At 39.0% G+C, this 24063-nt stretch overlaps 3 protein-coding genes across 4 annotated transcripts; 1 reads left to right on the forward strand and 2 right to left on the reverse strand.

The window, feature by feature from the left end:
* The first annotated feature begins 1450 nt into the window (after positions 1–1450).
* LOC111328137 (uncharacterized) lies at positions 1451–2554 on the forward strand. Its single transcript, XM_022932518.2, has one exon. It carries the CDS (start codon positions 1451–1453, stop codon positions 2552–2554), a length of 1104 nt encoding a protein of 367 aa, XP_022788253.2.
* A 5796-nt stretch (positions 2555–8350) lies between these two features.
* LOC111328127 (uncharacterized) lies at positions 8351–11824 on the reverse strand. 2 transcript variants are annotated; one of them, XM_088732163.1, is made up of 2 exons: positions 11749–11824; positions 8351–11494 (listed from the first exon to the last, which is right to left on the reverse strand). In XM_088732163.1, the coding sequence occupies exon 2, from the start codon at positions 11477–11479 to the stop codon at positions 10274–10276; it is 1206 nt and encodes a 401-aa protein (XP_088588289.1). In that variant the 5' UTR covers positions 11480–11494; positions 11749–11824; the 3' UTR covers positions 8351–10273. The 2 variants fall into 2 exon arrangements, with proteins under 2 accessions (XP_088588289.1, XP_022788244.1); XM_022932509.2 differs by having other exon boundaries at positions 11702–11808.
* Positions 11825–12201: 377 nt separating this feature from the next.
* LOC111328124 (uncharacterized) lies at positions 12202–24026 on the reverse strand. The gene is made up of 2 exons (XM_088734415.1): positions 19790–24026; positions 12202–14057 (listed from the first exon to the last, which is right to left on the reverse strand). Exons 1-2 carry the CDS (start codon positions 21743–21745, stop codon positions 12717–12719), a joined length of 3297 nt encoding a protein of 1098 aa, XP_088590541.1. The 5' UTR covers positions 21746–24026; the 3' UTR covers positions 12202–12716.
* Between the last annotated feature and the right edge of the window lie 37 nt (positions 24027–24063).

Below are 24063 nucleotides of genomic sequence, written 5' to 3' on the forward strand. Positions count from 1 at the left end.
CGGGGAACGCAAAAACAACGGGAGAAGTAGCTTGGTAGAGATAACTTGACAGCGGGAACGGACATTCGTCACGATTTCCTGGTACACGGAGATCTGCCCCGAGAGAACTTGTACGGAGGTCAAAGACATGACAGCGTTTGGTTCCAACTGTAACTTTATTACAGCTTATGCTTGTGAGCGACATGAACAGTGGCGCACTCAAAAGAGTGGTTGCAGAATGTCATCGAATGTGATCGCATATAGTAATCGCAAAATGTAATCGCAGAATGTAATCAAAAAGCTTTACAATTTACTTCCTTAAATACTATCGAGCGCGTCGTTCTATTCTCTAAATTTACAAGATTTGAATAGTATCCGTCAAAAGAAGCGGAAAATTTGTCTTTGTAGTTAACGATTCTAATTATTTATTCCATCTCTTCGGAAAGCACTGGCTAAGAGAACGGGGATTAAATTAACAACTTGGCAATTAAAAATACTTATCTTAATTACAGTAAAGCAGACTAGGAAATAAAAGCGAGAAGTAATTAAAAATTCACTTACCCACGAGAAGTTGGTGTTAAGATCAGAAAACACCGAAGTGAAAAAAATTATCCAATAAAAAAAAAAGTGAAATTACGAGCAAAAACTCAGCTTCCAACTACCACGAGAACCAATTTCCAGAAAGATCATTAACACTTATATTTTCCTGCAATTTCAATAGAATAGTAATGGTCGACAAAAGTACCAACCTGCAGGCGTACAATGAAGACAGGTAACAAAGCAAAATGTATTAGTTGACTACTCCAAAAGCTACAATGGCTTTTCCTATATCCTTTTAGCATCACAATGAAAGAAACTCAAATGATTTAAAAACGACTAGAATATTGGAAAAACGAATAAATATGCTTGAAACATACACACGGAAAAATCGCTAAATTTTCCTGTAACAATATAATTGTTACCTAAAGAACCCAGTATGTGGGTCGTACCGTCCTTCTTATAGCTTCAGTTTGAAGCAGGAAATGACTAGGCTACTAAAGTGTAAGCTGTGAATGCTTCACTCATATAACTACTACAGAAAAGTCCTACGCTTTCACTCCCAAAGTTAATCATCATTTCTCACCAGAACAATTAAGGTTATTTGCATTAAGGTTTTATTGTCGTGAAGAGTAGTTTATTTGCTTCCCATTCGAGCCGAAGACCGTTTCTCTTTTCTTGTCGTGTCTACGGAAAAGAGCTAAGCACCCAAACTTTAGTAACGGTTTGGATTCTGTGTTGTAGAATTCATCTATTTTGCAGCTCATTGAAACAGTCTCAGAGTCTGAGAATCTACCATATCTTTTAATTTCTTTAAAAAGGAAAAAAATTTATCTTAAATCAAGGCAGCTAGCGATAGATGCTTACTAAAATATCGAAAAGGAGACCTTACAGTCCAACTAATTTTAGGGAGAGATACACAGTTACATGTGCGATGAATTCAAGCAGGGTGGACGACAACATTTTCCCACCTGAATGGAGCGTCTACCAAGCAGTGGGAGGGAAGCTATCCGATTTTGGTGCCCAAGCTAAAAACTTTCTTATCTTTCTCGTAATCACCAACATCATCACCTCTCCTCTTACTGCGACTCTCGACATGTTGGTGATTATAGCTGTGAAAACTAAAAGCCGCTTGAAAGCCAAGAAGTCCAACATACTGCTTGCATGTTTAGCGGTGACCGATTTGGCGGTGGGTGTGATTGTTCAACCGATGTTAATTGTGGTTTCAATCATCGACTTGATCAGCGAACTAACGAGAGGGTTATGTTTCTTACAGATTTGTACACAATTTATGACAAGTGTCCTGTGTAACTCGTCTCTTATCCACCTGACTTTGGTGAGTGGAGAACGATATTTAACCATAAAACACGTTTACGCCTATGCTAACGGACTCGTCACAGAGGTCCGCTTGCTGGTTGCCTTAAGTGTTGCGCGGCTCCTTTCCATAACACTGCACATTCCTCTTTTTGATTATAGATCAGCCTTTTATGTTACAAACAACATTTTCATCGGAATTTCTGTCGCCATAGTAGCTTTCTGCCATGCAACAGTCTACCGCGAGGTTAGCAGACAGCAAAAGACACTTTCAACTCAAGAAGTCACAGAAGAGATAAGGCAGAAATTTCTGAAAGACAAGGAGGCTCTCAAACTGACATCTACAATTATTGTAGTACTTTTTCTCTGTTACTTGCCAATAACCGTTGTTAGAATTGTTTTAAGCCGGTCAGGTTTCATGTCTATAAAAGCAAGGTTTATAATTTTAATCTTTTCAGTGTCGTTTGCACTATTCAACTCTTTCCTTAATCCACTAATTTACGCCATTAGGACACGACAATTTCGCGTAGCTTTTATCGAATTATCGTGTAGAACTGCAAACTTAGTTGAAGCTCAGGAAATTGAGAGGAGAATGTTTGGATCGCCAAATGCTGTGGAAGTAATAAACATAGAAGAAAAACAGGAAGAAGAACATCAAAATGAAGAACATCAAACTGAAGAACATCAAAATGATAAAATGAAGGACAGCAAATCTCAAACCTGAACATTAATGATGTTTTTCCATTATGAGAAAGCCACATCCGAAGAGTAAACTTAAATTTCGTCAATTCCATTGAACTGCAATGCAATAGTATGTAAAACATGCAGGAAACATTGATAGCATCTTCACTTTTTAAAGTTTAGAAAAATATATGATGTGTTTAGTTAAAGGGAACCTCTAGTTTCTTTAACTAATAACGCTCAAAATGTTCCAAAGATACTTCTAAATAGATCTGGAGTAAAAAAATTGCTCGCCACATTCGCGCTGTAGTTTCTCTCGTTGTTTCACAGGCGGCCCAAGCGTACTGTGTTTGATTTTGGGGTCTAAAGGTCATTAACAGGAATACCTAATATATTAAGATCGAATTTTAAGCGTAAGCGTGGGCCGTTAAAAAGGAAAATTATTAAAAAAAAATGAAGAAAAAATTAAAAAGGATAATAAAAGCGAGGAATATAACGTGTGAAGTCTCTTTACCTTTATTCCGTAGCCACTTTGTCGTTTACGGTCTTTTTAACACTGTTTTGGCGACTTTCTTTGTAACACGTTTAGTGCTACCAGTCAACTGTATATAGAAAAACTCAAGGCTGGAAACTTCAACCGGTCCCAAACACCAACTGTCGCCACTCGAAGGCCGATAAATTCCACAAAAGTCGACCGATCTCCCTCAAATTTCAACCGGCGAGAGCGCTTTGCTAATAGAGAGATTAAGCACCACGTATTTTTTTCCCGCGAGAGGTAGAGATGGTCACGTGACCTGACATTTCCCGCGTTTGTCGTTTGCCGGCCGCCGTTTCTACTCGAGGAAGACATTTTTCCCGTTTGTAGGGAACGCGAAACGTGAGTATTTGCAGCCCACTTTTACTGACTATTTCTACATTTTGATCGCTTGCTTTTATAGCTAGGCTTCGTTTATCATCTTACTTCTATATGAACTGCTTGTAAAGCTAATAGAGTTCAAATTCAAGCGGAAAATACATTACTTCTTTGTATCCATTATTTCTAGTCGCAGTGAATGGTGACCGATAACATTTGTTCTGCCGTGTCGTCGGGAAGCTTAAACAGACGAACATCGCGGACGGAACGGCAAACGACAAACGGCTAGCCGACGTTCAGCTTTCGCTGTTTTCGAGGTGCTTAATCTAACTAATACCTACCCGTTTGAGCGGCAAAAGTTTCCAAATTCCAGTGCATCGATCCGAGAGCCGATCCGTTTTACCACCCATTCTGGGTAAATCGCTTTGTAGGTACGCGTAATCCTTTTGCCCTTATACGGGATTTAAATATAGAAGCGCATCTGACCAACTAAAGACTCTCCGGGGGATCGATAGGATGGTTGTTGCTTTTGCCCTACTGTCAAACAACACCGTCTGGGGGAGTCGTGCGTGTAATTCAACCAGATGCACTTCGATATCTAAGCATTCAGTGTCGATTGCAACATTCAGCTTAATCCACTAATTTAAGCCATTAGGACACGACAATTTCACGTAGCTTTCATCGAATTATTAGAGAGATTAAGCACCACGTATTTTTTTCCGGCGAACGTTAGGGAGGGTCACGTGACCTGACATTTCCCGCGTTTTCCGTTTGCCAGCCGCCGTTCCTATTCGAGGAGGACATTTTTCGCGTTTGTAGGGAACGCGAAAACGTGAGTATTTGCAGCCCATTTTTACCGACTATTTCTACATTTTGATTGCTTGCTTTTTTTTAAGTTTCGTTTATCATCTTACTCCTATATGAACTGCTTGTAAAGCTAATAGAGTTCAGATTCAAGCAAAAAATGCATTACTTCTTTGTATCCATTATTTCTAGTCGCAGTGAATGGCGACCGAGAACATTTGTTCTGCCCTGTCGTCGGGAAGCTTAAACAGACGAACTTCGCGGACGGAACGGCAAAACGACGAACGGCTAGCCGACGTTCAGCTTTCGCCGTTTTCGCGGTGCTTAATCTAACTATTGTGTAGAACTTCAAACTTAGCCAAAGCTCAGGAAGTCGAGAGGAAATTGTTCGGATCGCCAAATGCTGTTGGGATGATGGACAGAGGAAAAAAACAGGAAGAAGAACATCAAGATGAAGAACATCAAAATGAAGGCAGCAAATCTCAAACCTGAACATTAATGATGTTTTACCATTACGAGAAAGCCACATCCAATGAGTAAACTTAAATTTCGTCAATTCCATCAAACTGCGTAGCCATAGTATTTAAAACGTGCAGGAAACATTAAGAGCATCTTTATTTTTAGAATTGTTTGCTTTAGTTTTCTAAATAAATGATGTGTGACTTGTAGTGTCGAGAATAATTTTTGTAATTTGGAGTGAATTTTTAACTCTTTCGGTGATCAAGTAAGATAACTCACCAGTTATCAATGGGCAATAGAAGGGTGCCATACAAAGTAAGTTTGCAAAAATTATTTCCCCACAACCCTCTCCTCCATTCCCATTTCCACCTTTTCTGCCTTTTGGTTCACATTCGTAGTTTTCCCTTTCGTTCACTCATGTCCATGAATTAACAAATGGTCAACACCACAGCGTGCACTATTGGGTTATGGATGCACGCGAGAGGTTGCTAAGCACAAAAGAAGCGTAAGAGTCTCTAACTTCTTTGAGTGCTCAGCAAACCTCCCAAGTGCATCTATAACTCAGTAGTATACGCTGTGGTGTTTAACATTTGTTTTATAACATAACATTGATACATTGTAGCAAAAGAGTTCCCCTCGATTTTAACAAATCTTACGTGAAATTGAATTTCTTTGAATTGAAATTGAATTTCGTTGAATTGAAATTGAATTTCATTGAATTGAAATTGAATTTTAGTATTGAATTTTGCTACAATTGGCTTACCATAGTCATCGCCGTTATCAATTTTTCGTGGTTCAGAAATTTGCCAAATTAGTTCACAGAATACTGTATTTAGGTCAGTGGTGTCAATCAGTTCCTCGAAAGCGAATTTTCTTATCGTTTTCTTTATTTTTTCTGAGAAAGGAAATAGTTTGCGCTAATTAAACCTTTCAGTTTTAAGAAGTTTGAATAACTCGTTTCATTATGTTACTGCATGATGGAGCATGAATTATTTGTGACAAAAGGTCTTCATTATCTTGTTGACGTGGATTCTAATATATGACAAAAACGTCTTTTTTGCTTTCCGCCCAACGACCGGAATTTTGATTTCCTTGGATCTTTGAATTGGCTGCTGTCCTGAACAATCCTTGAACGCTAGAAATTTCAATTCACTGGGAATATATTCATCCGATGAGTTATGTAAAAATAAAGAAACGTAGATCTTTGTGCATGTCGCAACAATTTGCTTTAATTTTGCATCGTAAATGATAAACAAGATTAACATCACCATATGATTATATATCAAACAAAGTTAACAGTAGAAAAAGTTTCGAAAAATTTACTTTTATCAAACGCTCGTGTCTGTAGTAAGATTGAAAAGCGACAATCATTATATTACGTTGTATCTTTAAATACTATAGTTTTATCTATATAATTATAAATTGCGGGCAAGACTTGTTCTTCAGCTCTGTGCAACCCAAACCATCAGACTAAAGCTCAAAATATCAGTTCTGCGTTGCATTTACAGTACGTTCATCATTTTAGAATTGAAAAATCCTTGAGAAGCCATGCCGTCCACGACCGGTCGATCTGGAACTTGTGGCTGGACTCCAGCGACAACCAGTGGATTTTCGGAGGCAAGGGGAACCGAAGTCACCTGTGATGGTTGAGGATTTGCACTCAAGACCAATTTGCCAGTGTCGGTATCAAATTCTAACTGTTCTTGTGTGGAATGGTCGCCGTGCGAACTGCTGTGGCTGATATGATGTTGTTGTGTCGAAGCATTCCCGTCTAACTGTATGAGCGCTGTATGCTCTGGATCTTCCCTTTGTCCAAAGTTATCAGGATCCCTACGCCTGTCAGGAAACCTTTGCTTGTCTTCCATTATGAATTTCGGTCTTCAAGAAGTGTTCTGTTTGAATACTTAGTGGTAAACACCCAAATTAAAAGCGAGCTGTTCGTTATGTTCTTATGAAAGAAACGAAACGGAATGAAAAATTAACGCGCATGCGTATTTACGGTTCAAACCATCTGACAGGTGAAGAGTGGCACGCCCAGTACGGTCGGCGTCCGAAAGAATCGTTTTCGTCGCGGTGTGTTTTGTATTCTTGCTGCAGGTTCGGTCACCAATAATGAAATCTAAATAAGTTTAGAGTGCATCGAAGAAATGAATTATCTCTCAAAGGAACAAGTCTCATACTAATTATCATTAAATACTGGATCATTGGATAATGCAATTCAAGACTTTTTATTGGCTTAGCCATTATGGTATACGAGCCAATATACCATAGTCTAATATCCGTACATTGTAACATCCGGTTTCTTCTTACAAAATAAAGTCGAGAAGGTTTTTGTAATATCTTGGGGGCGTTTTCTTTTTTAATAAAACAATTATTCCACTCGCGCTTGTTGAATATGAGATGATTATAGCCAACTCGGCGCTACGCGCCTCGTTGGCTATCTATCATCTCATATCCAACGCGCGCTCGTGGAATAACTGTTAAATATCCCATAGCTCCTTTCTAGCTTTAAATATCTCTTAACGGTGGCCAAAAAAGTCAGTTGATAAAACCAAATCATTTTGTACATGGAATACCCCCCACCGATGTGGCATCACAGTTTTCCTTTCGTCCCATGAATATCTTCGAAGATATTGATACGATTTGTCTATCTAGTAGCCTATGTGATAAAAACTATGAAAAAACCTTTATTCTGCATGCGTGGATTTGTTAGGTGAAAAAATAACAGGTTAGGATTAGTCGTGGTGAAATCTTCAATGTTATCACGGTGAAATTTTGTAGCTAGATAGATAGATAGATAGATAGATAGATAGACAAATGACCTTTATTTATACAGGATAATATTTTACCGCTCCAAGCAGGTGGGGCTGTGTGAAAAAAGAAAGGAAAATTACACTTTACGTAAAAATTACGTAAAAATAACCTAAAGTAAAAAAGAAATAGACAATGTATATATTATACTTATAAGTGAAAAAAAAAATCAGTGTGTGTAAAGTGATCAATGGAAACGGAGAGTAGGTCAAATTTGAATTTTGTTTAAGTATCCTCTGGTGAGTAGGTGTTTTTTCAGAGAATTGAGCGAGCGTCCAACTTATTGTTCATTGTGGAAAACTGTGTTTCGTAACACAGTAGCCTGCTGAGCATATCCACCAAGTGATATGCCCTAACTCAAAAAAAGAAAAAAATTATCAAAGGAATTTTTCATGTCTCTAAATGCTCTATCACAACATTTCAATACAAATTGTTATTTTCAGCGATTCGATTGTTTTCTTTGTCTTCTTTTCTAAGAAAGAACGACAGTTTGTACCAAGTGATTATACATCTTCCGGTTGTTCCCAGAAATTTAGATTTTGTTGATGTAAGTAGATCTATTCTTGGCATTTGCTCACGCAATACATGACGCACGACGAATAAAAAATAATTTTTACTTTCTTCACGTGATCAAAAAAGGATTGTGAAATGACATGAAACTAATAGCATAAGATGCCTATTTTTGCCCATTGCATCAGTTTTCGGTTTAAGGGTTGGGAGTTCGATTAGTATGTCGCATTAAAAATTTAATATTCATCTTTTCTTGGAATTTTCCCTTGTTCTATTGTTTACATATCGATTTCTAAAAAGTTAATATTGTTGGGTTGTTAAAGAAATTGTCAATTCGAAAGGTCAGTGATAATGTTGTTAGTTTTCTATGCTTCAAAATAAAGAGAAGTATCTGTCAGAACATCGCAGAAATTGTATTTAATTGAATAAATGATGCATTTACATTGCGCATTCTCCTTATCAATATACTCTAGTTCCCTTTACAACACTTTGCGGCGGGGACTTTGGCCAGACTGCATCGAGCAGTTTACAATTTCGCAGAAAATTAAAAAGCATCGCTTTTCCATTGCACAGTGTTACATTCTATCGAAGTACATAAAGTTTTTGTTGAATTTAGAAAGCTTGTATACAGAATGGATAAATTGAAAAGCGGGCGTAAAATTACGATTTGCTCTTTGACAAGTTATTATGGCACCACGTTTTGTACTAAATAGTCTACATTACACAGGCCTCATTCTACGGCTAAAGACACTTCATACCTTGAAGGCAACCTTGATTTCTAGCTAGTAGTTCCAAGATGCGTTTAAAAAACGTTCATCATTTGGAAGTAGAAAAATCCTTGAGCAGCCATGGCGTCCACAACCGGTCGATCTGGAACTTGTGCGCGGACTTCGAGTACAGCCACGGAACTTTCGCGAACAAAAGGTGCTTGTGGTGCCTGTGAATTCCTACAAACCACGAGTTTCCCTGTATCTTTATCAAATTCTAACCTCTCCTGCGCCGAATCGTCTGGGCGTCGATTGCTGTAGTTAACTGGCTGCTGCTGTGTCGTAACGGTCGTAGCGGAACGTTCTTGCGAGGAACCGTCTCGGCGTCGATTGGTGTAGTTGACTGGCTGATGGCTTGCACTGGCACTTCCCTCCGTACGCTGTGAACTTTCAAATCCGGAGTCTGCTAGTCTCCTAGGTGGAAACTTCTGTCTGTCTTCCATTGAGAATCTTCAGAAGCAAGAAGTGCTATATTTGAGAACGTACAGAGGCACACTGAGTCCTAGACCACTTTGTTGTTTTAACGTAAGCAAGATGTGAAAGCGGAAATCTCTACGCATGCGTATTTACGTCGACATATTCCTAGAACTGTTTATTTTCTTTTAAAGTGCAACTCATTTAAATATCCACACAGACTTTTTCAGGCTTTTTGATGCCTCACCGTGTTGCATCCAGGCTGGATTTAAAAGCCCATTCTCTGGCGAATTGTGAGAATTTTCACGATAAGAAACGATTTGAATACGCCGGACAAATGTCTAATTTATCACCCCAAAATATCATACGAGTATATCGCAATTCTTGAGAATGTTTATGTTTTCTTTCAAGAATAAACAATTTGTGCTATTCATTGCCAGAGAAAACGTCTTTCTAATCCTTATCATTTTCTTTAATCTAAATTTCGCTTGTAAATGAAAATAGTTATTACTTTTCTCAGAGGGGGAACGACAGAAATGCTTTATGACTAGATTCCTACAACTTATTCAACTCATTTAAGTTTTCACTCGTTTTAGAGTGGAAAGCGGTCAGTCGGGTAGTACTGACAAATTACCAAGAAGCGAAATTTTACTACTAACTCCTACCAACATAAAGGCTCGGTGTATCCAGCATTGCACTTAAACTTGAAAAAAATTTTCATCGGTAGCCACGACCATTTCGTTGAAGGAGACCAGCCGAACATCTTATAAGTAGATTTCTACAATTTATAGCAGTTTTCATTCGTTTTCGAAGGCAAAACGGTCAATCGGGCAGCACTGACTAATATCCCAGGAGCAAAATTCTACTCTTAACTGTTATGACAACCAAGAAGACATAGCGGTTGGGAATGACTAAAGACGCCAGGGAAGATCGGCATATGAAGTGCTACACATTCTTGAAACAAACCTTTTCGCAGATAGCCAACGACCAAATAAGTAACGGCCGTCTATCATTTATTTTCAACGGTATCAATGAGGCTACCTTATGCTATATATTGTCAATTGTAAAAATTCTTCTTAGCTGGTGTCTTGTTAATTTCAGAGAAATTCATTTGTACACAAAATGCTGAAATAGCCATACTGATCTATTTGGGGGAAAATTGTTTGTGTTGTTCAAAGGTTGGACTGCCACGAGTAAGGGGATCATCAACATCTATCTTCTTAATATTTCTTTCTTCTTCTTCTTTACTTTCATCATTCACTTTTTGGATGAACACCTTTCTGCTAGGGAGAAATTCCATTTCAAGTTGCAAAGTTGCGGATCCTTTTTTAATAAGGTATGGATGGATAGCAACCACTTTATCCTGTATCTTAGAAACTAGGACTAAAAGACCTCCACCAGGATACTCTCGCCGCATTCCGCACAAGTCTTCCTCAGATGGTCCACCTGTCTCCCCTGTTTTGAGAATGTATTTTCCAATATTCTCTAAAGGGTAACCTGGAGCCAAGTTATCTCTGGTTTGCATGGTAGCTGTGGGCTGTTTGTGTGAGGAAAGAGGCTGCAGTTCTTTTCCATTTTTTTTCTTGGGTTCTAGAACCAGATGCAAGACAGGCATGCCGTGACTCGTCCACAACCCAAGCAATTCACCTTCCATTTCATTCCCATCAGAGAGAGACAGCCTATTTTCAATCATCTGTTTGTCACCTTCAAACATGTAAGCACATGCTTTCCTGTCGTAAGTTTCTTTATTAGGCGATTTTTCCACTTTTCGATATTGAGGGGTTCTCATGTGTACATGGGCAGTGGTGCTTCGATCTTCGTCTTTCTTAATATATTCGTTAATGACATCTATTTTCCTGAAGGGGCTACAAGAACTGCCAAGTGGGCTAATTTCACCCCTTTCGTAAGTAGTCTGCCCTTGTCTGTAAAGGTAAGGCGAAAGTGTGACCTCCCCGCTCGACAAAATATTAGCAATGATCAGGATAAACCCACGCGCTCCTCTAGGAAAGTTCCGAATGACGGTCGAAGAATCTCCCGTGCTCGGCTCTGATAAACGCAATTTGTGGTGGGAATGCCATTCTCCGATGTGACAGAGCAGAAACTGCTCCGTCAGCAACCGTCCAACACGCTCCAAGTAGGGAATGCTCTGGTAGAACGATACTTCTGTGCGAGCGCAGCCAACTGCAGGACCAAGCACGACGTGCAAAACTGGTTCTTCATTGTTATTCCACAAACCAAACAGATTTCCACCAGTTTCCTTCGCCGGATGAAGCTTCACTAAATCCTTCATCAGTTGAATGTCTTCCTCGTACATATGCACTTGAAATTGCCTCCCGTGTGTTGTCCCCATCTTTGGTCGGTTAATCTAAGGTTCAAGCCGAAGTAGAACTTTAGCCGACACCAAAGTTATAACCAACAATTAAGTTTAGTTGCGTTACAAACCGTAGACCTCACTTCATCTGAATACTTCCGAGAAACGTTGTTCTTAAAATAACCCAAACTGTGGATATCTAGTACATTTGCGGTTATAAGTATTTACTCCAAATGAGTTGTATAACATGTGTCAACTTACTCTCTTTGGCATATATATTTAGAGGGCGAGGATGTGCAAAATATTACCTTCAAACAATTAAAAGTGCGAGTTCTAGTGTAGTGACAGCTGGTGGGTTTTAGTTTTATTCCGGCTTTTCTTAGAAATGTTTGTTTTATTCGTGTCACGCAGGTCACAGCGAAGATACAATATCCGCTTCTGAGAAAATCGATGAGCTGGAAAGTATTGCCAGCATTATTCTCAATTAGAAAAAACCGCTATGGCGTTACTGTTACCAGAAATGAAAGAGCAAGAGTGTAAATTGATATTCATGCTTGTTAACCATCGGCAAAACGGAAGACGATTACTTAACAGCTATAAAACTCGCAAGAAAAACGTTATTATGGTTCTCGTTTTGTGTAGCTTTATAGCGAGCATTTAGTAAAATTTTCAAAACCGGATTAATTACTGGAAAGCGAATGATTTTTTTAAATAAACTTTGTGCAAAGATTCATGATTACACTGAAGGAGTAGGCAAATGGTGCTGGTGAACAAAGTATTTTTTATTTCTTTAATTCGATTTAAGATTAAACACACCTAATCGATTTTGAATTAAATTTTTGTCATATATATATATATATATATATATATATATATTTTTGCATTGTTTTTCATTCTTACATCTAATAAAATGATTTTACACTAAAACTACAGTATATGGAAAGATTGCTTATGAAAATAAGAAAGATAAATTCCCGAACGGCAGACGAAATACTTTTTTGTGACTATTATTTTCTCAATGACTATCAGTGTCGTCTTTTACATAAGACACTATCCCTCCGAAAGTGACAAATAAAATGAACTGAGAATGATATGGTCTGAATATTATGTCTTCCGAAAGCAAAAAGAAGTTTCTTTCCCTCCATGAGTATTCAAATAGCTGCCCTTCAGTGGCTCGGAGCAAAGCACGTTTGATGTCCCTCTGCTCTATGTTACTTATGACCAGTTTTACATTTGAAAATGCTTATCGTTACATTTGAATTCCGTCGTTGCAGATTCACCTCCAGGGTAGTTGGGCACTGGATGGACTTCGCACCCCTCCATTTGGTGCTTGGGGAGTAACCTTTAAGAAATTTGACCCCGAGGACCTTTTTAAAAAGGGGCTGTAAGAGGATTGCAGAGGACTAAGGCTACTTGTAGCTCTTGGATAACGTGAGTGTTCCCTGACTTCACTTCCCTTCTCCTTTTGGTATTTTATCTTCTCGATCTTGTTAAAGGGATTCTCATTGCGAAGACCCTGTACTGTTCCCGCTTTATCAAAGCTATATGTGGATCTCTCAGTGTAAAGATACGGGGATAATCTCACAGAACCATACGACTCGATGTTGCCAATGATCAGAAGAAAGCCCTGTGTCCCTCGAGGGTAGTTTCTTATCACAGTCGTCGAATCGCCTTGGCTTGGTTGGAAAAGTCGCAGCTGATGATGTGAGTGCCATTCTCCAATGTGGCATAACAAGTAGTCTTGAGTAAGAAGGTTGCCGTTTCTTTGCAGATAGGGAATATCTTGATAAAAGGAGGCGCCAGTCCGTTTGCAATTCTGACCTGGCCCCAGAGCGATATGTATGACTGCGTCACCATTAGTGGTCCACAAACCAAACAGGTCTCCTCCAGTCTCTAGATGAGGATATGCAAGAATGTACTTTTCTATCCTCTCGATGTCTTCTTCAAACATAAATACCTTGAAATCACGAGATGAGCTCCGCTGGTAGCCAGAAGAAAAGAACGTGCTTCTCTGCTGTATACCTCCTTTATCCAAATTTCTTGGAAAAGCTTCACCTGCATGAGTAATTTCACCGTAGGGATCTTTTTGGAGATATGAAGAGCTGGGGTAAACTTCGGAGGTAGACCATTCCATTTCTTCCTCCACCTCAAAACCCTCGTTCAAACGACTGCCTGTGTCGATTTCTCTAAATGGGCTTTCAGTTTTCAGAACTTCAACGTCGAGGGCTTTTGGAGAACCTCTCTTCAAGTTGACGATGAATAGCCGAAGCGTGACTTCTTGTCCTGAACGTTTGAGACTGACTGTCGTTTCAAGAAATTTACCTTCTGTATTATGACTGCAGTTTTTAACGTCTCTCTGACTTCTTCGTGTGCTAAGTCGCTTTAAAGAATAGCCATAATACCAATCACCGATATGCGAAAGCGAAAGATCCTTTCCAACTTCGCAGGAATGCTCTCTTGAAACGATGTGGATTACAGGTTCGCCATCGGTTGTCCACAAACCAAATAGATTTCCACTTAGTGCCTCTGGCTTAGTATTGGAAGGAACAAGCTTCTCAAAGACATCATATTCGCTCTGGAATATATAAACCCTCTTCTTCGAAGCAGCCATACCTGTTTAGAGAAAGAGAACGCTAAATCACGGAGTCGAGAAAGGACGCCGTTGAGCTTTGTTTACGGAATGGTGTCTGTTTAACAACCTCTTCACTCATGCGCAACGAGTCAATTGATTTCTGGGAATTTCGATGCTATTTGCATTTCAGTTAATCTGGGTCCGTGGCCGTGGTCCTAAAACCACTTTCAGTAAGAATTATTTTCAATATATGGACAGTAGTTACTAGATGAAACTTAAAGGAATAAATTGTGTTGACGATTATGACAGTCATTCGTGACCTTTTACCCTAAATTCGTCAGTACATCTTTCACAACTCTAATTTAGTTTGTAACGTGGGAATCATTAAATATTCTGTTTTTCGAAACTATACATATTGGTTTCGAAGTCGACATGTCCTTAGTTGTTCAATTCATTGAAAGCATCAATAATTTCCTTTGTCACGTAAAACTCTCAGAGATCCATTTGGCAAGCGGTGTCGTGACATTCAACTTTTACATGTCTACCGATTTTTCGTTGAAAGGTTGAAATAGCCCGTTTGCAATATATACAATATATACCGTTTGCAATATATATATACGAATGACAGGGGAAGGAAAGCCCTTTAATGAATTTAACCTTTTTCCTCAACAGGGTACGAGTTTTATAAATTGTTACTCATAATTTGCAGATTTAGTAATCAAAGGTCACAGATAATGGCTTAGATTAACTATTCTGCTATTGCGACGAGGCTCACATGGCTTGAGTAATTATCTATCTTCGTCGCAGCTGTTTTTCAGACTTGATCCTAAATTATCTTCTTTCATAGACACTATCCAGCCTCTAAGACGGTTTTAATCTAAGTATTGCGTTCGATATGTTGGACTGGACGCGTCTGTAAATCTAAACCATGCCTACGTCACAGCGTTGGAAACAAAAAGATTCAAATTTACCAAATTATTCTTAGCGTTCATGAACTAATCTTCCAGAGGTCGTGAGTTCGATTCCCACTGAGGTCGTAAGAATTTTTTCTTTACCTCGTATGGTTCCCTAAAAACCCTTTACTAGGGCTGACGCCCAGAGGGTTTTTCATTGGTTTCAATTAGCACTTTAATTTACGCTTCACAGTTAATTGTCTGTTCCATCATTTGTAATCTTGCAGATAGTTTTTCTTTTGGTCCCGTAGCTTCTTTTCTTTTGTCATTTTGGTTTCTTTGGAGAGAGCTTTTCAATGAGGCCTGTATGTGAGGTATGACCTTGCCGCATGTCTGAGAAAAAGGTCGGGTGACGTCAACATTATCGTTCAAAAAAAATCCAATCGGAGAGAGGTTTCTGGTCGAGTAGCCGACCGATGTCACGCCGTAGACAGCTTTTAACAAGATAATTTGGATATATCAACAAAGTTGAAATGGTAAATTAGCCACCGTAATGATTACAAAAGCTGACGTTTCGAGCGTTAGCCCTTCGTCGGAGGGCTAATGTTCCTTCGTCGGAGGGCTAAATCATGTACACGGTTACAATAATACATATCCAGAAATTGTTATCCTCTATAACACGCGGGAATCATTTGTGAAATATTGGTTTGTTATTTTTGAAATGGATCGCGCCTAAGGTCAATTGTAATAACGTAGGATTCCGTGATCGATGGGAATTGGGTGTTAATTCTAATGGGGTACTGGATTGCTATTTGGGGAGGAGGGCCATACAATCGCCTTCCAACTTTCTCATAATCTCCGTGTCACTATAAAATGTGTGAATTGTGCACACCTATAACTCATAACAATTCTCTACATCTAATGACAATAATAATAATAATAATAATAATAATAACGATAAGGACTCTATTACAGTATTTTCACTAGAAGGGGCTCTTCATCTTTGAAATTAACATTAATAATTAAAAATATTAAGAAAAAAAATTACAATTGTGATATTTATAAAAAGATGTAGTCATGTACAATATTAAGGATGCTACTGACTAAAGTTAAATTAATAATCAAGAATTTATACAAATCAAGAAAACAAACGTACATTTGCTTTACTTATAAGATGCTTCCTAAGTTGAGTTTTAAATACAATGTATATATGAAGTTCATATATTTTAAACTGCGGTATTAGATACGTGTGATGCATGATCCTCGCAGTAGAGAGCGCTATTTATGCAATAGCGAAAATCAGACCTGAAAAAAATCAGACCTGTACGGGATTCGAACCACTGACCTCTGCGATACTAGTGGAGCGCTCTACCAATTGAGCTAACAAGCCAACTGGGAGCAGGCCGTTAAGTTGATTCGTAATAAACCCGTGATGATAACTCAGATACAATGTATATATGAAGTTCATATATTTTGAACTGCGGTATTAGATCCTCGCAGTAGAGCGCTATTTATGCATACGTATCTAATACCGCTGTTCAAAATATATGAACTTCATATATTCATTGTACTATCTGATTTATCATCACGGGTTTATTACGAATCAACTTAACGGCCTGCTCCCAGTTGGCTTGTTAGCTCGATTGGTAGAGCGCTGCACTAGCATCGCAGAGGTCAGTGGTTCGAATCCCGTACAGGCCTGATTTTTTTTAGGTCTGATTTTCGCTATTGCATAAATAGTGCTCTCTACTGCGAGGATCATGCATCACACGTATTGAGTTTTAAAATCACTAAGAACTACAGAATTCCTGGAAATTACCCGTCTCAAGGGGGTACTTTTAAGGCCGTTTCTTTCGAAGACCTCGGTGTCCGTGTTGGAGTATGAACGTCTAGCTTTAGATAAGACGGCCAGTTTTGAATCTGAGTAACTGTAAATGTTCCCTCTGCTTTTTTTCTTGTTTTCGGCAAGGGATGGTGGTGGAGGGGGGAGAGGAACTAGAAACAAATGTTTTAATATAACCCCTGGCTGTGCTCGTGGATACAGGCGGTTATCTAACATGCCTAATGTATACCATTTGAATTTTGACTCTACAGAATAATTTTATTTATTGGATGGTCTAATAATAGGAAACAAAAGGGCGATTTAACAACTAGTATCACATGGCTGTGTCTCACAAGGACTGGGAACTACCGAATTCACGAATTTCATTGGCTGAAACCAATACTGAAAGCGGTGTAGATTTTCCCATCTAGACCAGCATCTAGACCGGTCTAGAATAAAAAGGTACAAAGGATATAAAAAAATTGGCATTTAAGACACAGCCATATAATAAACATCTTATTAACCGAGCTAGGTCGGTCTGTATGGGACAATCTTGACCTCGGTCGCTGGTACAGACCTCACTGTGTTCGGTCTATACTAGCGACCCCGGTCAAGATTCTCCCATACAGACTTCCCGCTTGGTTAATAAGAACTGAGTAATCGACTACTTTATTCTACCTAATGAAAACTTAATCCTCCGAATTACAAACAAAACAAATTAGGTGACAATTCGTCTAAGGTAGGGGTGAGGGGGAGAGTGTAAGGAACCTCCTCTCACAAATGTTTACTATGTTCCAACATTATTCCCTCAATGGCTGGCTGTGGTCTGGTGAAAGTTAGAAGTTATACAAGTAATATATGCTGCTGGAGAAACTAACATGTCATCAATTTGATGTATGAAAAATGTATATTTTTCTGTATTTATAATGGCCTTTTGTGGCTGTAAAGCTTCTTTTTGTGTGGAATTTCAAAAGTAAAACTGTTGAGATCAAGTTTAATAATGACACTCCCAAAATATTGAATATAATTATTCCAAAATGACGGACTACGTATTACATCTTTCTTAACTTTTCTATTGTTTAAAGACCAATTTCAAAACAGACTTCTTTTTGGAGTTAATTACTTTTTGCAAGAAAGGCTCGCCATCGTTTGTCCACAAACCGTATAAATCTCCCCCTGCCTCTGCATCTGGGTGACAACCAACAACATCCATGATCATTTGCAGGTGACCTTGGAAGACATATAGCTTTAGGTTGGGATTGCCATTTTAGAGGAAGGTTTCGGGGCCCTTCGAGGTGATTTTGTCTGTTGATTCTCACAACTTTCTTTTTGGTCAGTGACTCTCATTCCAACCTGTGACGGCTCAATTTTACTTAGAGGGACTTCCGTTTCCTTTCCGTCCCCCCCTGCTGGCTGTTTTGTAGCCAAGCTCGCTCGTTTCCCTCGTCTTCCCAAAAAATAAGAAAGTGAACAGTACTTGCTATGTCGTCATCTTTATTGAATATGCTACGGCCGGTAGTGCATCCACAAATTCTCCTCCCTTCGCGGTTGAAAATTGTGATAGAAACTACGGATTGAGTTCCACTTTTGATGACTGATCATCGCAACTTGCTAGTATGAGCAGGAAATCCTTCATCTCAGCCCTGGCAAAGAGCGTTTTTTTGGTCAACCGTCGCTAATTTTTCCGCTTCAGTTTGCTCTAAAAGACGTTTATACCGCCATTTTCCAAAATGAATCAAGTGGAAATTATGTTGCGCTAAGGTCCCCGATTCTCGAGTCGACGGAAGCGTTATTTGATGAGAACACTTGCTGCGACGGACGGACAATTTCTATTCCCTGACCAGTAACTAGATAGGGTCTAAAAGTACTTACGAGTGACCACGAGTGACCACGAGTGAGATTAAATCAAAATATCTCAGTTTTGTCACTATTACGGAATAATTTTCGCTGAATTTCGGGAAATAATGACTTACTCACGCAAGCTGAAGTCATTCACTGTATAAATGCATAGAGGACGATTTGAAAAACATGAAAAACAGATGCGATAATATTTAAAAACTTGCAGTGTGGACTATACATTTAAGATTGCACAGTTACGATAGGTTGAAAACAAAAACGATTTTAAGAATAGTCATAAACATCACATGACCATTTTATTTGGCTCTATTTTAACAACCCAATGATGTCAATGATCAACCCTTCACTCTGGAATCCAATGTTTTAATTTAACCCATTCTGTCCCCTGACCTTGCTCGTGAATACAGGCGGTTATCTAATCTGCCTTATGTATACCATTTGGATTTTGACTCAAAAGAATAATTTCATTTGTTGGACGATCCAATAAAATGGAACAAAAGGTCAATTAAGCAACAAGCAATCTACAATTTTATTCTACCTGATGGAAACTGAATCCTCCGACTTGAAAATTAAACAAGTTAGGTGACACCCCTTTTAAGGTAGGGGTGAGGGGGAGAGCGTGAGGAACCTCAGCTCACAACTGTTTATTATGTTCCAACATCACTCTCTCAATAGTTGGCGGTGGTATGGTAAAAGTTTAGAGTTATACAAGTAAGATACACCGCTGGAGAAACCGTCACGTCATCTATTTGATGTATGAAAAATTAGATTTTTTCTGTATCTAGAATGGCCTTTTATGGCTTTAAAGCCCCTATTTGTGCTGAGTTTTGAAACCATTGCGATCAAGTTCAATAATCAGACACTCCTAAAATATTGAATGTAATTATTCCAAAGTGATAGACTACTGGTTACATCTTCCTTAACTTTTCTATTTTCTTAAGACCAATTTGAAAACAAACGTCAGACTATACGCCTTACGGCTACTTATGATGTCCATTATGAAGCAATGATTCTGAAAAAAGTTTGAAATAAAAACCTCTAATTTGCTTCATTGCTTCATTGTACTCAACGCCTAACGCAAAGTTAGCAGATGACTCAGCTAAGTCATTACAAATCGTTCTTAGCTATCTTTAAGAGTTGGGGGTGGATTCAATTTTCTCATTTTCCTTGAAGCTGTGTTCATTTGATGAGGACATCAAAGTTCATCCTATGTCCATCGCTTCCTGGTTATTGTCATAGCTCTGTGGCTCAGTGGATTGAGAGGATTCTCCCTCTTCATGATGTGAGGAATGAGAGTGATAGCGTTGGGAATACTGTGGCATACCAGATGGGAAATGTGGCCATATTTCTCGTCCTTCTTCTATTCTTTCTTTAATTTTCGCACCATTTTTGAAGGCGTTCGTAGGACCCAAGAGAGACAGTTCTCCTTCTTGACAATAATTATGAATTGATCTTTCTGTGTAAAGGTAAGGTGACAGCAGCACATTGTTATGTGATATAATATTGGCGATTATCAAAAGAAAGCCACATGTTCCGTGGGGATAATGTCTGATGACGGTGGACGAGTCGCCGCGACTTGGCTCGTAAAGGTGCAGTTGATGATGTGAGTGCCATTCCCCAATGTGACACAGCATGTACATTGTAGTTAGCATCTCGCCTTTGTCCTGGAGGTAAGGAATATCTTGGTAGAATGAAGTTGGTGTTCTCTTGCAGTTCTGGCCAGGACCTAGTACCATGTGTAGCACTGCATCACCATCAGATGTCCACAGACCAAAGAGATCTCCACCGGTCTCAACGTTAGGGTGACGGAGAACAAGTTCTCTCATCATTTCACAGTCGTCTTGAAAAAGGTAGACCTTAAATCCACGCTGGTTGCATGTAAAACCCGTCTCGAACCTGTGCAAGACAGGAACTGCTGGGTCAGAACATGATCGTCTCTCACCGCGATCAGTTTCCTCAAATCGTTCATCTTTGTCAGTACATTTCTCTTCTATGTTCGCTTCTTTTCGATCGAGGAATTCAATTTCCATATTTCTTAGGGAAGAATCTTCATCAGATAGAAGGAAAGCTGACATAAACTTATCTTTGCTGCATTCTACCATTAGAAATACAGGGCCTCTTTTACCTGGACGTGTGCTTTTATGGATCACCTGTTCTATTGCGCTTTTGCTGTTTTCACCGACACTCTTGTACTTCCATGTGCCAAGACAATCCAAGTATGGGGCTTTTGAAAGAATTTCCATTTCTGTGGCTGAGTTTTTGGCGTTGGTTACTTTGTACAAGACAGGTTCGCCATCATTTGTCCACAGACCGTATAAATCTCCCCCGGCCTCCGCATCTGGGTGACAACCAACAACATCCTTAATCGTTTGCAAGTGATCTTGGGGTACATACAGCTTTAGGTTGGGATCGCCACTTTTGAGGAAGATTTCGGTGCCCTTCGAGGTGATTTTTTCTGATGGTTGATTCTCATAACTTTCTTTTTGGTCAGTGATTCTCATTGCAACCTGTAACGGCACAAATTTACTTGGACGGGCTTCCATTTCCTTTCCGTTCTCACCTGCTGGCTGTTTTGTAGGCAAGCTCGCTCTGTTTCTTTTGTCTTCTCGAAAAATGAGAGAGTCAACAGTACTTACTATCTCGTCATCTTTTTTGAATATACTACGGCCAGGTAGTGCATCCGCAACTTCTCCTGCCGTGGTTGAAAATTGTGATAGAAAATACGGATTGAGTTCCACTTTTAATGACTGATCATCACAACTTGCCAGTAGGAGCAGAAAATCCTTCATTTTAGCCCTTGCATAGAGCGTTTTTTGGCCAACCGTCGCTATTATTTCCGCTTCAGTTTGCTCTGAACGACGTTTATACTGCCATTTTCCTAAATGAATCAAGTGGAACTTATGTTGCAGTTTGGCGCTAAGGCCCTCGATTCTCGAGTCGACGGAAGCGTTATTTGAAGAGAACACTTGCTGCGGCGAACGGACAATTTCTATTCCCTGACCAGTAACTATGTGTAAAACAGGTTCATTGTCGCTGGTCCACAGACCAAACAGATCTCCGCCTGTCTCTTCTCTTGGGCGACGGCGAACAAGCTCGTGAATCATATCATAATCGTCTTTGAAGAGATAAACTCTTGGTTGTGTTTTCTCATCAGCTGCCATTGCTGCCTCCTTCGAAAACGAATCCACCGACTATTCCTGCACTCAAATCACTTTCAAGAAACGCTTTCCTGATTATTACAAACAAATTGATTTATGCACATCTATCAAATAACGGAAACTCTTCCGAGAAAAGGGTATATTTTGGTTTCAATGTCGATCAAGGTCAATAATTTTCAGACGAGAATGTGGAAGGAAGGTTTAAAACAATTGTGATTGGGGGACGGTACTTTTAGATATTGGAAATATTAACAAATAAACAAAAATTTCATTTTTGATTGTTACCTCAGTTTCGATCTATGATGTTTTACACCGTTGTTGTTCGTAAGTGTTCCGCGTTTTCCGGGAAATGTTTTCATGTTTACAACAATGATATCTTCCCCTTGCCTAATAGCTAGCAGTGAGTTTCTCAGAAAATTTATCTGCACGGGAATGTAAATACAGTTATGGTGTTTTCTGAGAAATGTTTTTGAAGTTTACAACGGTGATGCCTCTCTTTTGTGCGACAGCTTCCAGACAGTTTCGGGGAATCCGTCACTGACCGGAAATATGTCAATCGGCGCCTGACATGCAAATAATAAATATTTACAATTGTACATGGTTGGCAGTTTTTATAAGGTACACAGTTGCATAAAGGTGGAATCCTTTACGTCTGTCTTGTAGTGAGAGATGCAAATGTTTGTTTATCTCAGTTTTCATGCGATTAAATGATTTATTCAAGCAAAACGTAAATATACATCTAAATCATTTTCTATGAAACACCTTCTGGAAAAGCAGGATAGAAAAGTATTTCGTAAGGTATCTGGCATAGACCGACACCCTCTAAGGGGACTATTACCCGAGAGGAAAGTATCGACTTACAATTTAAGGAATCGAACAAGTCAGTATCCGAAAGGTAATACAGATAGATTCAAGAACTCTTTCATTAATCGCTTAATTTTTAAATACGATTTAGCTATGTGAGTTTATAATTTAGATATATATATACTTTTTACTCAAATATTGTAACATAAGATATGTATTTTTTATCTTGTGAGGAAATAAAGACTACTACTTAAACCATTCACTAGAAACCATGTCTTCTATGACCTGTCTGTCCCTTGACGACAAATGAGGTTTAGTTGAGTCTGACTCACTCTCCATAGTTAGTTCTCCAGTCTGCAGATCGAAACCAAACTTTCTTTCTTTCAGACAGCTAGCCACTACTTCTAAATTCTCTATATTTCACTTCGTCGTCTCTCTTGACTACAAACCGAAAGTCAAATTTTTTCGCATCTGTTCGTTGCTTTTCTCTGTTTGGTGCATTCTGATACGATTCTGACAGTTTTATTCGATGATTATTCAATTGATTTGTCGTTCGGCAGGAAAATGCAACCAAGGAAAAATTTTATATTTTATAGATACGTAGTTGCCAAAGTGGGAAAACCCTTGCGGATCAAATGACTTCCGCTTTGCTGTGTAAAATATTATATTCACAACTGAAGTATAGAATTTCAGTCACACAACACGCTAACATAAGGCCTTTCTAGGAAAAAATTAGACATGACGTCATTTTGGCAACAAGTTAAATGAGAAAACAGCCTGAAACCGAAAGTGGGCGACGCTGTAACTTCGCGAAGCAACAGCGAACCATCTTAATCGTCGTCTTTTATAACGGAAAAACCTACCGAAAGCTGGCTTAGAATATGTCGTCAAATCCTCAACGTATTCAGCAGCACCTTGAGAATAGAGGAAGCGGCTCTGAAGCACTGGTTTTCGACCCTGCTACCGGAAAATTGATGGTAAAGCCGCAACAAGAAGCTCAAAGTTCCGATCGCACGGTTATGCTGGACATGAACAAAAGTGGATCTGGAGGCTTCTTCAACTACATCGTTTACGCCGACGACTGGCGACAAAGAATTATTAAAGACAATGTTTTGCGTTCTTGAACTTTGGTTATGAGTCAGAGGAAGAGGAGACTACCTTTGGAAAGATTTCTGATCAGTGATTGTTGATGTGACATTTGCGTCGCATTTTTGTTAAAACGTTACTTCGTACCGAAGGACAGATTTCCTTCACGTAATTCTTGTATCATGCATAGCAGTATAGAATGATTTCACTGTATTAAACGATGTCGCTCTTGGCTTAGTGGATGTTAGTTGTTGTTAAGTCACGTCGTGGAGATATCTGATAGCAATAAATGTTATAACCCTGCTATACACGTTTTACTGTCTTTGCCTGAATCTGTCATCGCAGAAGGTACTCTTCATTTTAAGGACATTTTCAAATCTATAAACATCGTTGATTCGTGAAGTAATAGTTGAACTGGAACTTTCTTTTGT

Source organism: Stylophora pistillata, chromosome 9 (genome assembly GCF_964205215.1).
Source record: "Stylophora pistillata chromosome 9, jaStyPist1.2, whole genome shotgun sequence".
NCBI classification, from domain to species: domain Eukaryota; kingdom Metazoa; phylum Cnidaria; class Anthozoa; order Scleractinia; family Pocilloporidae; genus Stylophora; species Stylophora pistillata.